Raw genomic sequence first — 16,045 nt, forward strand, 5'->3', positions numbered from 1 at the left:
ATAGAAAAACACGTGACCTAATATCTCTGTTATCGACACGAACGTAGTATGTAACTCTACGATTGCGTGCCAATAACTCGCCACGCCATTGATGCGTACATAATTTATTAGATAAGCATCTTGCCACGTCAGATAAGCAAAAACATAAAATTGCTAGGTTAGACACGATAGTCGCCAATGATAACGCGTATATAGATGGCGCTTATCTAACCAGAAAAATTTCAATTCGAAATTATTTATTGGTCGGAGTCATTTCAAGTGTAATTAATATATAACATAACCAACCAATCATCTCCGACTATCCATTCAGTCTGCTTTCCCATTCGCCTGTTTCTTACTCCAATCACCGAACACTGTTCAAATGCAAAATTCATGATGTAATGTTAATCCACCATGTCGCAACAGGAAAATAAAGAAGCAATAACGTGCGAAATTTCGTTGTGGAAATGATAAATCTGTATTCCTGCCTCGTTACTCCGTCACATGTCGTCGTCGAGAATCAGCGAAGCATTCAAGACAATAAAAAAGGGGACGGTTTTGTTTCATGAACAAGGCGGTATCGCTGTTTTACCGACTGATCGAATCCCTATCCCCACTTTATCAAGGTAGCATCGACATCTCGATTGCTGGTGGTGCAACTGCGAGAGTAGCAACAGAGCGGATGAAAGAACGAGAATCATTGTTGGATGAACAGTGGTATCGTGGTAGACTTTGGGTACAGCTTTGAAAGGGTAAACTGGAAGTGAGGAAGAACGGACGAAGAGAGGTGCGTCAAGAGAGAAAGAGAAAGCGGACGCGTGTGGCAAGGTCGGTGTGTGGTGCGTGCGGTGCAGTTACGGGCTTTATTAAAGTGCAGTCGGCCGGGTTGAAAAACAATCGACGGACATAATACGGCGCCCCGTGAAGTCCGATGTCTAGTGCTGAGGTGGTGGAGAGTTCCGTTGACCCCCCAGCTAAGAAGCGACGCGTTGCTGCCACCACGGGAGGAGGCGACGACGATCCGACGACGACCGCAGACATGGCGAAAAATGGCTCGACGTCCCGGGCTACCACCGAAATTGACGAGGGTCTATACTCCAGGCAGCTCTACGTCCTCGGCCATGACGCTATGCGTCGCATGGCATCCTCGAATGTCTTGATATCCGGTCTTGGCGGACTCGGCGTCGAAATCGCCAAGAACGTCATCCTCGGCGGCGTCAAGTCCGTTACCTTGCACGATGACGCATTGTGCCAGATTTCAGATCTCGGCTCACAGTTCTATCTTACCGAGGCGGACGTAGGTGAGCGGCTTGACCCGCGAAATACATGAATCCCTCTTCTACAGAAATTATTATTTTCCAACGTTATTTTGATGCTCAAAATTTATCCATCCATTTTAATAAGATTGCGCGATCTTACGAGGCGATGATATAACGATATAACCAATCGTCTTGTTCATCGATATTATCGTAAAAAATTTCTTTAAATAGATGCGGGTTGTGTCTCGTGTAAATCAAATGCAAATGGTAGAAATTGTATGGAAATTTTTGTGACTGTGTAGCTATGTATATGTCTCTGTATAAATTAAATTCTTATTATGTTATAACTAAATTGTTGGTAACAACAATTTTCAATAGTATTAGAAATATTCAAAAGATATTTATCATTTAAAAAAGACTAAGCAATTAACCTCCACGTTATTGATCAATTTCATTTTTGTATGACTCACTTAAAAGTTATATAGTTAAGCACTATATACAGACATGATTAAACAGTAAAATTACATTACTGTACTTTCTTTTTTAGGTAAAAACCGTGCTATTGCTTGCTGTCAACGCTTGTCTGAGCTGAACAACTATGTCCCTACATGTCACTACTCCGGGCCGTTAACAGATTCCTTTATTAAGAAGTTCAAGGTTGTGGTTTTGACTGAAACTCCATTGAATGAACAATTACGTATCTCTGAAATTACTCATGCAAATGATATAGCACTTATTATAGCAGATACCAGAGGCCTATTTTCTCAAGTCTTTTGTGATTTTGGAGAAAAATTTACGGTAGTTGATGTCAATGGTGAACCACCTGTAAGTTCAATGGTTGCCAGTATTTCACAAGATACAGAAGGTGTTGTTACTTGTTTAGACGACACACGTCATGGCATGGAGGATGGTGACTCTGTCACCTTTTCTGAAGTACAAGGCATGACAGAACTAAATGGTTGTGACCCAATAAAGATAAAAGTTCTTGGTCCATATACTTTCAGCATTGGGGATACATCTAAATACTCTGAATATATTCGGGGTGGTATAGTAACACAAGTAAAAATGCCAAAGATCTTACAATTTGCTTCATTGAAAGATGCTTTGAAGACACCAAAGTTCCAGATAACTGATTTTGGAAAGTTTGACTATCCAGAACAGATACATTTGGCTTTTATTGTATTACATAAATACGTAGAAGCAAATGGACAATTACCTAGACCATGGAATCAAGAGGATGCAGACAAATTTCTGAACCTCGCTAAAACTGTTAAAGAGGAAGTAGGCAGTGAAACGGAAATAAATGCAGAGCTGCTTGAAATATTTGCAAAGATATGCTCTGGAAACTTAAATCCAATGAATGCTACCATTGGAGGAATTGTAGCCCAAGAAGTGATGAAGGCCTGTTCTGGAAAGTTCCACCCTATATTCCAATGGTTGTATTTTGATGCCATTGAGTGTCTACCTGCAGATCGTTCTGAACTTACAGAAGAAGATTGTCGTCCTATTGGATCACGTTATGATTCACAGGTTGCAGTTTTCGGCCGCAAATTCCAGTCAAAGATTGGAAGCTTGAAATACTTTGTTGTAGGAGCTGGAGCCATTGGGTGTGAATTGCTCAAGAACTTTGCAATGTTAGGTGTTGGTGCTGAAAATGGTAGTGTAATAGTCACTGACATGGATTTGATAGAAAAATCTAACTTGAATAGACAATTCTTATTTAGACCATCTGATGTTCAGCAATCCAAATCATCAACAGCAGCTAGAGTTATAAAAAGTATGAATCCTGACATGAAGGTGATTGCTCATGAAAACAGAGTATGTCCTGAAACAGAGAAAGTATATAACGACGACTTTTTTGAGGTTTTAGACGGGGTTGCGAATGCGTTAGATAACGTTAACGCCCGTATTTACATGGATCGTCGTTGTGTATATTATAGGAAGCCCCTCTTGGAATCTGGTACATTAGGTACAAAGGGTAATACTCAAGTTGTTGTTCCATTTTTAACTGAATCATACAGCTCCTCCCAAGATCCTCCGGAAAAAACTGTACCAATCTGCACGCTAAAGAATTTTCCCTATGCTATAGAACACACTTTGCAATGGGCTAGAGACAATTTCGAAGGTCTATTTCGCCAAGCGGCGGAGAACGCCGCTCAACATATATCCGATCCACAATTTGTGGAGAGAACGCTAAAATTACCTGGAGTTCAACCACTAGAAGTATTAGAATCTGTTAAAACAGCCTTGGTCGATGAAAGACCAAAAACATTCGCCGACTGCATTGCATGGGCTCGTTGCCACTGGCAGGAACAATACAGCAATCAAATTAGACAACTTCTGTATAATTTTCCGCCTGATCAAGTAACATCCAGTGGTCAACCATTTTGGTCTGGACCAAAAAGATGTCCCAAACCACTCACATTTAATGTTAATGATCCACTACATTTAGACTATATTGTAGCTGCTGCTAATTTAAAGGCAAAAGTTTATGGTATTCCTGTTAACAGAAACCGAGATGAAATAGCTAGAATTGTTAGCACTGTGCAAGTGCCGGAATTCACACCGAAATCTGGAGTGAAAATTGCGGAAACGGATTCGCAGGTACAAGCGTCCAATGGTAGCGGAAATATAGATCATGAAAGACTCACTCAGTTACAAGAAGAACTACCAAGGGTTGAAGATCTTAATGGCTTGGTAATATATCCGCAAGAATTCGAGAAGGATGACGATACCAACTTCCACATAGACTTCATTGTGGCAGCTTCGAATCTCCGTGCTACCAACTACAAAATTACACCAGCTGACAGACACAAGAGTAAACTAATTGCTGGTAAAATAATACCAGCCATTGCTACTACAACTTCAGTAGTAGCAGGTTTGGTTTGCCTCGAGCTTATTAAACTGACTCGCGGCGTAAAAGATCTGTCTGTTTATAAGAATGGCTTCGTCAACTTGGCTCTGCCATTCTTTGGATTCTCAGAGCCAATTGCTGCGCCAAAACTAAAGTACTATGATTCAGAATGGACCCTCTGGGATCGATTTGAAGTGAAAGGGGAGTTGACACTGAAAGAGTTCTTGGATTACTTCAAAGAACATCACAATCTGGAGGTCACTATGCTCTCTCAAGGTATTTGCATGCTTTACTCGTTCTTCATGGCAAAGCCTAAATGCCAAGAACGTATGGGTCTTCTGATGTCTGAAGTGGTGAAGAAGGTATCAAAGAAGAAATTGGAAAGCCATATACGTGCGTTGGTATTTGAACTTTGCTGTAACGATGTTGATGGCAATGATGTGGAAGTTCCATATGTTCGCTACACTTTGCCGTGAAATACATTGATGTCACCAGGATAACGAGAGATATCTACTTAACTGACTTAGCCGTAGTAATTTCCACAAATTTCTATTTTACAATACGATACAAGAGAATATTACTCTTTCTCTATGTAAGGTTCTCAAAGTTTAAAAAAAGAAAGGAAAAGATTCATTTCTATCGTCGATGCTTTGTAGCATTTATAATAGCAAGGAATCGCGGGATCCACGGAGTTCATCTTACTATGATCTCCCTTTTTCCTGAATGTCGATTTCAGGGCTGGAACTATTTGTTCCCTTTTTCATTCATCACCTTTTGCTATGTTTATCCTAAATAATTTCAATGATAATCGTAAAATTTGTTCTTAGTTCTTGTCTTTCTTAATAAATTATATTTTCAAAGAAAAAGATGATCTAACTCTAAGGTAATTCGAACTGTTGATAAAAGAGGTATATGAAGATAAAAATTTGTACAAGAGAATCTACGATCTTGTGCTGTTTATAAAATGATAAAAAAAGAAAAAAAGGGAGAGAAAAAGAATATGAAAAGGTTGCAAAAAGTTTAGTCCATATTGGATCATAAAGGGAATTGTCATGGTAAGAATTTTCTTTGGGACTCACACACTTCACAACTTAATGTATAGGATCAAAATGTAAATTACTGGATGATAAACTTAATGGTCCTTAGACGAATAATTAACACATTTAATATAGACCGCAAATAAACATAATAAAAAGAATCGGACGCAAATGTATCTTGCCTTTGTCGTATCGCTTTTCATTTTCTATTTACTATCATTATTTTCATGAATTAAGGACACGCACGAAATTAAAGAAAAATATCACAATTGCTTCCCCTTCCTTTCGTTATTATTCTTAATACGTGCTTGCTATCGAACTCGATATTTTAATATTTTATGTAATCTATACGTTATTGATGATTTTTCATTTTGTCCGCTTTACTTTTTTTAATCACCGAATACACTATTGGCTAAGGCTGTTTGTTGTTATTAAGGGATATTGCATTTAAATTTGTAAGAACAGATGTTTGAAAAGAAGCTTCGAAAAAATAATTGCACACTTTAGATCAAGGAATACGAGGAGAAAAAAAAGGAAGATATTTTGTTAATTTTAGGATAATGCGGATATTTATTGTATTATTTTATCAATAGATAATAAATAGATGTGTTTGGATTTCAAGAAATATGAGAAATATAGTAATGAAAATAAAATTTGAAACGGCGTTTTCCTTTCCCTTATACACATGCTTCCTCCTATCTTCTTAATGAATAATTAAAATTTGAAAAAATTAAAAAATATTTAAATTTTAATAAATCGAACTTTGATCTCGTTTATTATAAGCTTTCATTTTTTAATCTTGCAAATCTTTAATGGTATATATTAGGTTCATCTATAAGATCATGCCATGTTCATTTTATATTAAATGCAAGTGAACATTTACCTACCAAATATGTCATACGTTATTCAATAGCTTTAGTCTTCTCTTTTTATTAAAATGTAAAATTTGTCAACAAATAAATATTGCAATGTAGAAAATATTTAATTATTTCAGATAGTCTCAAAGTTCCCGTCGCAAAAACATACTGAGTGCCATGTAAGCCATATATGGTCCATGCTGAACTTTCCAATTTAGATTTAGACTATTGTATGTTTATAATTTATATAAAATAAATGATACTGGATATGGTGATAATTGAAAATTGTTTCTTCCAGATTTTACTAATAATAATCTTTATTAAGCAAAAATTGGATATGTATTTTAATGAAAAAATTTGTAGCCTACGATTCAAAGGACTTCTATATCCTACAGTCTGTCCAACGAGACAAGGCAATGACATTTGAGTATCAGTCAATAGTTGTCAATAGTTGTAGCCAGTAATGACAGTAAGTCAAAGTCTCGTTTCGTTGGACGTAAGTACGGTTACATCAATGAGTGTCATTACTTGACGTTTTAATTTAAGACCTCAATATATCAGTTCCATTGACTGTACAAATAAATATGTAACAACCAAGTACTGAATATATATAAATTTTATCTCAGAAATTTTACTCAACAAATCTTGAAACTCGATTTTCTTGAAAACAAAGTCTAAAACGAAAAGACTATGTTATTTTTTTCGACTTATTTTTGCATATAAAACATCTTTCTGGTCAGTTGTGCCACTCGTTTTCAGGCTCTATACAAATTTCGATAAATATACCATGACCCTAGACCCACGAAATATGCGCGGGAACAGTACAGCAAGATAACCATAAAAAGCCTTAAAATGGCACAACGTAGTATAACGTATGTAATTTAACAAAATAACTTATTCACTATTTTAATATATTTATAATATTTCTTCTTATTTAACAGGTTATTTTTTTCGAAAGCAAGTACGAAAGATAAGACTGAACCTAATAATGCAAGGTACGTGGATTATTTTATCCAAGTACGATTATGTATACTCGTATTGCGTTCAATTTGAGATCAATTGTATTCAATAATACTTATTCGCGACCTGTGATATTTTTAAGTAAACAATTCCAATTGAATAATGCTTTTTCCCCTATTGTAAATAATGTTCTTAATCGGATACTCGCTAATAGCAAAATTGTAAAGAATGGAGACCAAAGCAATTCGGGTAACCCTAAACGAAAAAGAGACGATAGTGGAGATAGCAGTGAAACTGCCAGGTAATTAAATTTAATTATAGAAATTGTTAGGAAATGATTCATTATAATTGATAGGGTATTTAAAATTTCATGTATAATATCAATATAAGATCTATCAATCTATTTCTTTTTTAGTCCACCTATTGGAAATTCCTCAAGGAAGAAATCAGTCTCAAAATCTCCGTCACCACTAAAGAAAGAAAATGGTAAACTATATTATGTAATTAAATAAATGTAATCTATATTTTCCAGTTTTCTTGATGTTATACCTATATTCTAGGAACACCAAAAATTAAGCTATCACCAATAGCAACAACTAAGGAAAAGGAAAAAAGAAAAAGTAAAACTCCACATACTGCTACTAAAAAGAAAAGAAAAACCAATGAAGTAAAAAGTACCCCTAAGAAGAGCGATGCAAAGAAGAAATTGAAAGATGTGTCAAGTGATGAGGACCAGAAAGAAAATGAGTTGACTGTAGAAAAGAAAACAGAAACAAGTGATGAATTTGAATCTTCAAAGTCTTCGCCTAAGGAATCTAAAACTAAAAAGAATGTTAAAAGTAGTGAAAAAAAAGCTACTAAAAAAAGGTCAAGGATAATAGCACCTGTTGATTCCAGTGACGAAGAAGAACATAATCTGGTATATATATATATATTTTTGTACATATTTATATATGTATATACATATGTATGACTATTAATACATATTGATTAATAGTTGCCAGAAAGTCCCAAAAAAGCAAATCTTGATGTGGAGGAAAATAACCCAGTTAACGAAGAAGAAAATTCTGACGAGGATGTTCTAGATAATCAAAAAGACAGTGAAGAAGAAGAAAAGAAAAAAGAGGCTAACGTAGAGAAGCCTGCGAAAAAGATACATAATTTTTTTGGTATTTAATTTATCAATATGTTACTAAATAAATAAATAACTATCTTAACAAACTTTATATCTTTCAGCTCCAAAAAAGAAAGAAAGTACAAATAATACTGATAAAGATAAGAAAAAGTCCTCCAGTCACTCTTATAAACCTAGTGCCTCGAAATATGACCCAATAAATGATGCATTTTGGAAACAGGGAGAAAAGTATGTCTCATATTTTTTAATAGTGTATCATTTGTTGCAATGGTAAAACAATTGTTTAATTTTTTTAGGGTACCATATATTGCGTTGACACGTACGTTGGAATTGATCGAAGATACAAGCGCTCGATTAAAAATAATAGAAATTTTATCAAATTATTTCCGATCTGTAATAGTTTTAAGCCCAGATGACTTACTTCCAAGCATATATTTATGTCTCAATCAATTAGCACCTGCTTATGAAGGTAAACATTGCCAGATATATACGTATATCGTTTTCGTATATCTTTTGTTTAAATATGATAACCTTCTTTTTAGGGATTGAATTAGGGGTGGCAGAAACAAATTTGATGAAAGCTATAGCGCAATGTACTGGTAGAACATTAGCTCAAATTAAAGCAGACGTCCAAACAGTTGGGGATTTAGGCATCGTGGCAGAAGGAAGTCGTTCCAATCAAAGAACTATGTTTCAACCTGCTCCACTGACAGTATCGATTGTATATACTAGGCTGAAAGAGATCGCACAAATGACTGGTTCTGCGGTATGCATCTATTAATTTAGAGCAGTGCTGTTCCATTTACATTGACAGGACGCGAAATGCTCGTTCTTCAATTGATGAATAAAATGTGTGTGAAAAAATGAAACTATCAGATTCGTTTATCTCTCTTTGAATTTCGTAAAGCTAGTAACCACAATACGGGCATATAAATAAGGACACGTAAGAGTTTTCGCTTATGGACGGCACTGATTATAGTTAATTGTAATTACTTTATACCAGTATTATAATCAAACAATTTCAGAATATTTTTATTGTAATCATGTATTTATTCTTACAGTCTTTAACTAAAAAATTGGATAAAATTCAATCGCTTTTTGTAGCGTGTCGTTTTACTGAAGCCAGATATCTCATTCGGTCCCTAGCCGGCAAACTTCGAATTGGTCTAGCAGAACAATCTGTGTTACAAGTAAGTATTAGGTTGTCCGAAAAATTTCTTTCATTTTATGAGGAAATAATAGAAGCACAACGTTTTTTGTTTTATATTATTTTGTCGAATTATGTACGATCCATTTTGTTCTGTTGAGATAAACACCGCAACATTTGAAGGTGCACTGTTGTAAGAAACACCTTTGCGAAAGAAAGACACTTTTTGGACAACTAATATATTTATGCAAAATGAGTTTTTCATTAAGTCATCTAAAGATAATGCTACAGTATGATACAGAAAATTTGGTAAAAGATATATGCTTATAGGCTTTGGCACTAGCGTGTACTATGACACCACCAATACAAAGTTATCCACCGGAAGTTTTAGACGTGAGTAAGAAAATGTCAAGCGATGCCTTTAAACAAAAGTACGACGAAACTGCGCTTACTCTTAAAACAACATATTGGTAAGAATTTGTTTCTATTTTAGATACCAGAATTGAATACTTTTATACGTGTGATAATAATGTTTATTTTCAGTGAATGTCCAAATTATGACAAAATAATTCCTGTTTTACTAAAAGAGGGGATTGAAGAATTACCGAACAAATGTAAAATTACACCTGGCATACCTATGAAACCAATGTTGGCACATCCTACTAAAGGTGTGCAAGAAGTATTAGCGCGTTTCGATGGATTGAAATTTACTTGTGAATGGAAGTACGATGGAGAAAGAGCGCAGGTTTATTTTTCATAATTATATATATTATAGAATGGAGGTAGTATGTTACAAGGAAAGAACATATTTAACTTTTGCAAATATTTTGCAGATTCATTTAGCCGAGGATGGTAAAATTAGTATTTACAGTAGGAATCAAGAAAATAATACCAGCAAATATCCTGATATTATAGGAAGATTTAAAAATACTCAAGGTGAGGAAGTTAAAAGTTGTATCCTTGACTGTGAAGCAGTAGCCTGGGATAACGAGAATAAACAAATCCTACCTTTCCAAATACTCAGTACAAGAAAACGCAAGGTATGCAAAATGCATAAAAAATTATTTTGAAAATTTTACATATATCTTTGTCGCCCTTAGGATGCGAACGAAGCAGATATTAAAGTTCAAGTATGTGTGTTCATGTTTGATTTATTGTATTTAAATGGAGAACCACTGGTACAACAACCTTTCATAAAACGCCGTGAATTATTGAAAAAGAATTTCAAAGAAGTAATTGGAGAATGGAAATTTGCAACTAGTTTAGATACTTCGACTATGGAACAAGTGCAAGATTTCTTAGATGAATCAGTCAAAGGTTAGTCTCTATTTAATTGTAAATATTTCTAAAAAAAAATATATAATTATATTTAATAGGCAATTGCGAGGGCCTTATGGTGAAGACCTTAGAACAGGATGCAACATATGAGATTGCTAAGCGTTCTCGGAATTGGTTAAAATTGAAGAAAGATTATTTAGAAGGTGTGGGTGATACATTAGACGTGGTTGTCATTGGTGGCTATATAGGGAAAGGAAAAAGGACAGGAACCTATGGAGGATTTCTTTTAGCTTGTTATGATCAAGAGAATGAGGAATATCAAAGTGTTTGTAAGGTAAATGTCATTAGCTTCATTGCAATGTTTTAAACGTTTGGATAAATATAATTTTAATCTTTTACATGTTTCTTGCTTATGTAGATTGGTACTGGATTCAGCGAAGAAGACCTTCAAAAGCACACAGAGTTCTTCAAAGAACATATAATACCACAAACTAAGTCCTACTATCGTTATGACTCGTCTCTCGAACCTGATCACTGGTTCGAACCAGTTCAAGTGTGGGAAATTAAATGTGCAGATCTTTCTTTGTCACCTGTTCATAAGGCAGCCGTTGGTATTATTGATCCAGAGAAAGGAATATCTTTGCGATTTCCACGTTTTGTCCGCATTCGCGATGATAAAAACAATGAGGATGCTACCTCAGCGCAACAAGTTGCAAATATGTACAACAGTCAAGAGCAGATAAAAAATCAGACATCATCAACAAAAGTAGCTGAAGAAGACTTTTATTGAATCTAACGTTTCACTAAATTTGCGTTATGCGGATAAACATACCTTCATTTTGTATAAGGTGGACTGTTTTATAATGTACCAACAATTGAAATATTTTGTATGTAGATGATTATTGTCTCAATGTATGTACTTTTTTTACACATACTACAAAAAATTGTTTTGAATTTATAGATTACTATTCAATAAAAACAGTTTATTATGCCATTGAACTTTTAACCTTTGCATACATAACTTTTAACTACGTGGTAGACTACAAATCTTAGTAAACTCTTTTCATTCTTTTTGATAAATTGTTTCATTGAATTGGATTTCTAACCTTAACTTTTTGAATGCAACGAAAGTTGATCAACAAATGATGTCGGGTACAATTAATCAAAAATTATTTTATAACACTGTATTGTCACAAGCTTTCTCCCCGGATGGAAATTATTTATTGGCTGGAAATATTTACGGAGATATTTCAGTTTTCGAGTAAGTAAATATCTGACTTAAATAGTCAATAGTATGTAAATACAGGTTATGTCGACGTCAAAGAGAGCGTATAAACAACATAATATAAGTAGTAAAAACTAATAAAAGCTTTTGTTCAGTATTTAAAAATCTTAGGTAATTTCAAAGTTAAAATTATAATCTAGTTTATTCTTCAGTTAAAAGAATTTCTTTTTGTAGGTTATTGAAAGCTCTAGGACCGCATAAAGTCGAAGAAAATGAATTACAAGGCCCCAATTATCATTTCACTGCACATCCCGATCAACAAGTGGAAAGTATGATTTCAACAGACAATTTCTTAGTAACAGGAACATCAGGAGAAATATGTGGATGGGATTGGAAAATAGTTACTTCGAGTAAAGCTCCAAAAAGCAAAGTATCATGGACCATACAACTTCCAGTTAATAAGTAAGATTATATGATAAAATTTTGGATGAACGATGTCGACTATCAATATTTAACATCAGTTTATTTTTAGGGACAGTTACGAAAAACCAGATGTAAATTATTTAGTATATTCAAAATCAAATAACATTCTGTATGCTGGTTGTGGTGACAATAATATTTATGTAATTACTCTAGAAGATGGTAGAATATTAAGAAGCTTAGAAGGACATACAGACTATATTCATTGCCTATCCTTAATGTATGTATAATATAATCATTAATAAATAATACATAATGTAGTTTGTACATGAAGTTTTTCACTTTTCACAGGGGTAATCAATTAGCTTCATGCGGTGAAGATGGAACAGTAAGGTTGTGGGATTTACGAAAAAGAGAAAATACCAATATATTAACTCCTCATTTAGTAGACAAAGTTGCCAGACCAAGATTTGGAAAATGGATTGGCGCCATAGACTTCACGGAAGACTGGCTGGTACATACTTTTTTTTTATTTCTGCAGAACGTATATTTATTTTAATGTAACGATTAAAGAAAACCTGATACATAATGATTATTTAGTTATGTGGTGGTGGTCCAAGTTTATCTTTATGGCATATGCGTACGATGGAAGCAGCTACTGTGTTCGAGCTTCCGGATGAAGGCATCCACGTGGCAAACATCTACGAAGAGCGTGTAATAGCTGCTGGGACGGCACCTCACGTTTACCATCTAACTTATCAAGGAGAAATGTTAGCTAAAGTGCCAACTTCCAGCAATACCGTATATAGCATTGTATATCAGGAAAATCCACAAAAAGTGTTCAGCATAGCCGGTTCCTCGAACAACATAGACATCTGTACGAACTTTAATTACCGCGAGTTAATGTTAAAGTTTGCTTAATAGAAATAAAATATTACAACAGAAAAACCTACCGATTGATTTACAGAAGAAAGTGATCTCATTATGTATATATATATATATATTTTTTTTTTAATAAATATATTAATACAATATGCATTTTATAAAACATGATATAAAACTTTTTACAAATATACAAGTATCTGTTTGTTAGTTGTGATTTCTTGTAACGCGGTCATCCTCAGCTTCGGGTAGATTCGACTAATAGATCATTTATGAAATATGTATAAAGAAACACAGTTAACATCCGTCTAAAATTAGTTGGAAACTTAATAGTAAGTTCTCACTGTAAGGAGCATTATGCGTTTTATTTGGAAAAAAGCAAAGTTTAATGAAGAAATCGAACGTAGAAAAATATTAAATGACAAATGATGCGGTGGTAGATAATACAATGATAATTTTTTTTCCGAATGGTATTGAACGAGCAACTAATTTTAGACAAACAACAGCAACGTAAGAGTCATAGGAAGCCATGACCTGCTATCACCGCAGGTATAAAGCCCTCTCTGCCGTCTCGCGAACGGACCCAGAACCAATCACTGACGTGATCGCTAAGTAGTGCAACAACGTCACCCTTGGAGACGCTCAAAGCGTTCCCACCTTGACCCTCATAATCGCTACGTATGACGAGTAAAGTATGCCGAGATCCTTTGGTTCTAGCGTTCGCCGCGGCCCTGAGATACAATCTGTCGACACTACGTTCTCCGCAGGCTGACACTGCGTCCCTAGAACCTCGTTTTACCCTTGGATTTCTGCCTCGAGCTCCGCACTCTGATCTTGTATCTCTGAGCTTTTCCGTATCAGTCATGTTACCTGGAAGGAACAATAAACTAATGAAAAATGAATTTTAGAACCGATACTATTGGAAATGAATTTTTAAATTACCTAAGGGACGAGGAAATACGTCTGTTGAATCCTCCCAACATGGTCCTCTGGTTGGTTGCGGTAATATCCCCAATGGCAGACAAGCTGCGTACCCGACGTACCCTTCCTGGCCGTGTGGAGTTTGAACGTATAGCCAGGTTTGGTTCTTGAATACAGCATTCACCACTGTTCCAAGAGGGAGAGCCATCTCGTCTTGAGTACCACCTTGAGTCTGGTACAGGACGGATGGAAACGAGAGGACCACGGGAATATTGGCAGGTTTCTCTATAGAAGCCTAAAGACGTGGAATATTTTCCAAAGTAACGTTGTAGAGGCCATATCGTCTCGTTGTTAATAATCGAAAAAGTACTTACTTTGGTGAGATACGCATCAAGATCGGCGATTTCGTAGCCAAATCTGCTCGGAGGTCTGGGTTTGTGGGACCGTTTGGTTCTTCGATGTCTGTGTTTCTCTCGGCCACTAGGCGTGGACGTTGACTCACGAGATACGAGAGATGGTTCGGACACTGCCCTCTTAACTTTCTCCTTCTCCTTCGCCTCCTTTAGCCCTGAAAATTCCTTTTCTGACTGCTTCTCCAGAGGACTATCCAACGATCTCTCATTGGCCAGTGCCTCCTTGCCGATAGCCTGAAAGGAGGACGATAATAAACGTGAATGTAAATTGTTAACGCGTCGTGTTTTCCACGTTGAAAGATGTTAATTAGAAGAGAACCTTTTCTTGAACTTCCACCTTCTCCGTCCTCTCGATCTTCTCTATTCTATGCAGAACTTTCTTTTCTCGCTTCTCCGTGTCGACATTCTCCTTACAACCATCTTTTTCTTTCACGCTTTTCACACTCCTCTTCGAGGACCTTTCCTTACTGTCTCGTGACAATCCCTCTCGATCGCCGTTCCCACCTATACGAAGATAACATTGTTTCTTAGAATTCTACGAAGTAGCAAAATTACCGGTAATTTATGATATTTATTCTTATTGCATGCAGCTCGTGTCATTTCTCCTCTTTAGGAATCAAGTATACGTATACACGACTTAAGTTTCTCAACTGGTATTGCTCGACCTCGATTTTCTGTACGTGGAATATCGCCTGATCCAACTTTTCCATTGCGTAACTGCTATTTAATTTAATTTTCATACAGTTAGGTTTTTACTTCGCCTCGAATTTCATACGCGAGGTTCCTATATTTGGATTATTGCCTGACCCAATTCTGACCAAACCTCTATACTCGACCCGTTACTCGATCTCTACGGTTCCTCCCTTCACGTGCGAATTATTATTTGACGCAATTTTTCCACATTCGGACAATTGCTCGACCCCCAAAAGGCTTTACGTTCGAACCAAATTCCTCGCATCTAAAGCATTGACGCAACTTTTTACGTTTCACTCGTACTCCGTTATAACGAAATCATTGCTCGACCATGCTTCCCATAGAGTAGATTATTTCTTTCACTCATATTTCACGGACCTGCGTTCCCATTTGCGGAAGAATGACTGTTGTTGGACGCAGGTTGCTGTTGCCCGCGTAACACCCAGGTCAAAGAGATTTTGGGGCGCAACAGGGTGCTTGGCCGTTGCCCCATGCTCCTCGGAGGTACGAAGGGCGTCGAGGGCGTCGCGGGCGTCGGCGATCTGGGCGGTGACGGCGACCTCGACGAGGGTGTCACTACCTGCAAAGGACAGTCCGCCACCAGGTCCACCGTCTGCACCGAACAGCCATGTTCCTGTAATTCGAACATCCAACGTTTAATTCGCTTTTACGCGTCGGGGAAAAAGTCTTAACATCCGTCAACATTTGTATCTTTCGGTTTCTGTCCGCTTTGTAAGAGGAAAATACGTCGTGTTAACTGGTTGGTATAACCAGCTCGAAACGAGTACCACGTGTGCTTCTTACACGAATGTAAATAGACGTGGCTGTACGGGAAATGAGCGCTATTCAAGAGACTAGTTTGCGTTACAGAAGTGCACTTCCCTTTACAAGAGATAAATAGAATGACTACCGGCTGAGGTTCGTGAATAATCAAAGGACGTTTTAGAAGCGAAGTGTAAGCGTAGATCATTCAGAAATTGAAATA

At 36.2% G+C, this 16,045-nt stretch overlaps 4 protein-coding genes across 9 annotated transcripts in view; 3 read left to right on the forward strand and 1 right to left on the reverse strand.

The window, feature by feature from the left end:
• The first annotated feature begins 603 nt into the window (after positions 1-603).
• On the forward strand, positions 604-5,789 carry LOC126864747 (ubiquitin-like modifier-activating enzyme 1). Its single transcript, XM_050616413.1, has 2 exons — positions 604-1,280; positions 1,786-5,789. The coding sequence occupies exons 1-2, from the start codon at positions 911-913 to the stop codon at positions 4,566-4,568; spliced, it is 3,153 nt and encodes a 1,050-aa protein (XP_050472370.1). The 5' UTR covers positions 604-910; the 3' UTR covers positions 4,569-5,789.
• A 514-nt stretch (positions 5,790-6,303) lies between these two features.
• LOC126864748 (DNA ligase 1) lies at positions 6,304-11,496 on the forward strand. Of its 3 annotated transcripts, XM_050616416.1 has the most exons (17): positions 6,306-6,482; positions 6,746-6,858; positions 6,928-6,981; positions 7,161-7,247; positions 7,362-7,432; positions 7,507-7,865; positions 7,944-8,115; positions 8,183-8,309; positions 8,378-8,550; positions 8,624-8,847; positions 9,143-9,271; positions 9,559-9,698; positions 9,772-9,973; positions 10,062-10,268; positions 10,329-10,545; positions 10,605-10,840; positions 10,925-11,496. In XM_050616416.1, exons 2-17 carry the CDS (start codon positions 6,839-6,841, stop codon positions 11,294-11,296), a joined length of 2,790 nt encoding a protein of 929 aa, XP_050472373.1. In that variant the 5' UTR covers positions 6,306-6,482; positions 6,746-6,838; the 3' UTR covers positions 11,297-11,496. The 3 variants fall into 3 exon arrangements, with proteins under 3 accessions (XP_050472371.1, XP_050472373.1, XP_050472372.1); XM_050616415.1 differs by having other exon boundaries at positions 6,306-6,858; XM_050616414.1 differs by having other exon boundaries at positions 6,304-6,858; positions 6,928-7,247.
• Positions 11,497-11,500: 4 nt separating this feature from the next.
• Positions 11,501-13,232, forward strand: LOC126864753 (THO complex subunit 6 homolog). The gene is made up of 5 exons (XM_050616430.1): positions 11,501-11,767; positions 11,966-12,193; positions 12,264-12,431; positions 12,503-12,665; positions 12,752-13,232. Exons 1-5 carry the CDS (start codon positions 11,649-11,651, stop codon positions 13,070-13,072), a joined length of 999 nt encoding a protein of 332 aa, XP_050472387.1. The 5' UTR covers positions 11,501-11,648; the 3' UTR covers positions 13,073-13,232.
• LOC126864751 (uncharacterized) overlaps positions 13,134-16,045 on the reverse strand; it is an 83,055-nt gene continuing 80,143 nt past the window's right edge. For all 4 annotated transcript variants that reach the window (XM_050616423.1, XM_050616424.1, XM_050616425.1 and 1 more), the window contains 5 exons: positions 15,439-15,694; positions 14,687-14,871; positions 14,329-14,601; positions 13,976-14,249; positions 13,134-13,903 (listed from right to left, as the gene is read on the reverse strand). In XM_050616423.1, the coding sequence (XP_050472380.1) occupies positions 13,551-13,903; positions 13,976-14,249; positions 14,329-14,601; positions 14,687-14,871; positions 15,439-15,694 (1,341 nt within the window). In that variant the 3' untranslated portion in view covers positions 13,134-13,550. The remainder of the gene's footprint in view (positions 13,904-13,975; positions 14,250-14,328; positions 14,602-14,686; positions 14,872-15,438; positions 15,695-16,045) is intronic.

Source organism: Bombus huntii, chromosome 4, assembly GCF_024542735.1.
Source record: "Bombus huntii isolate Logan2020A chromosome 4, iyBomHunt1.1, whole genome shotgun sequence".
Taxonomy (NCBI): Eukaryota; Metazoa; Arthropoda; class Insecta; order Hymenoptera; family Apidae; genus Bombus; species Bombus huntii.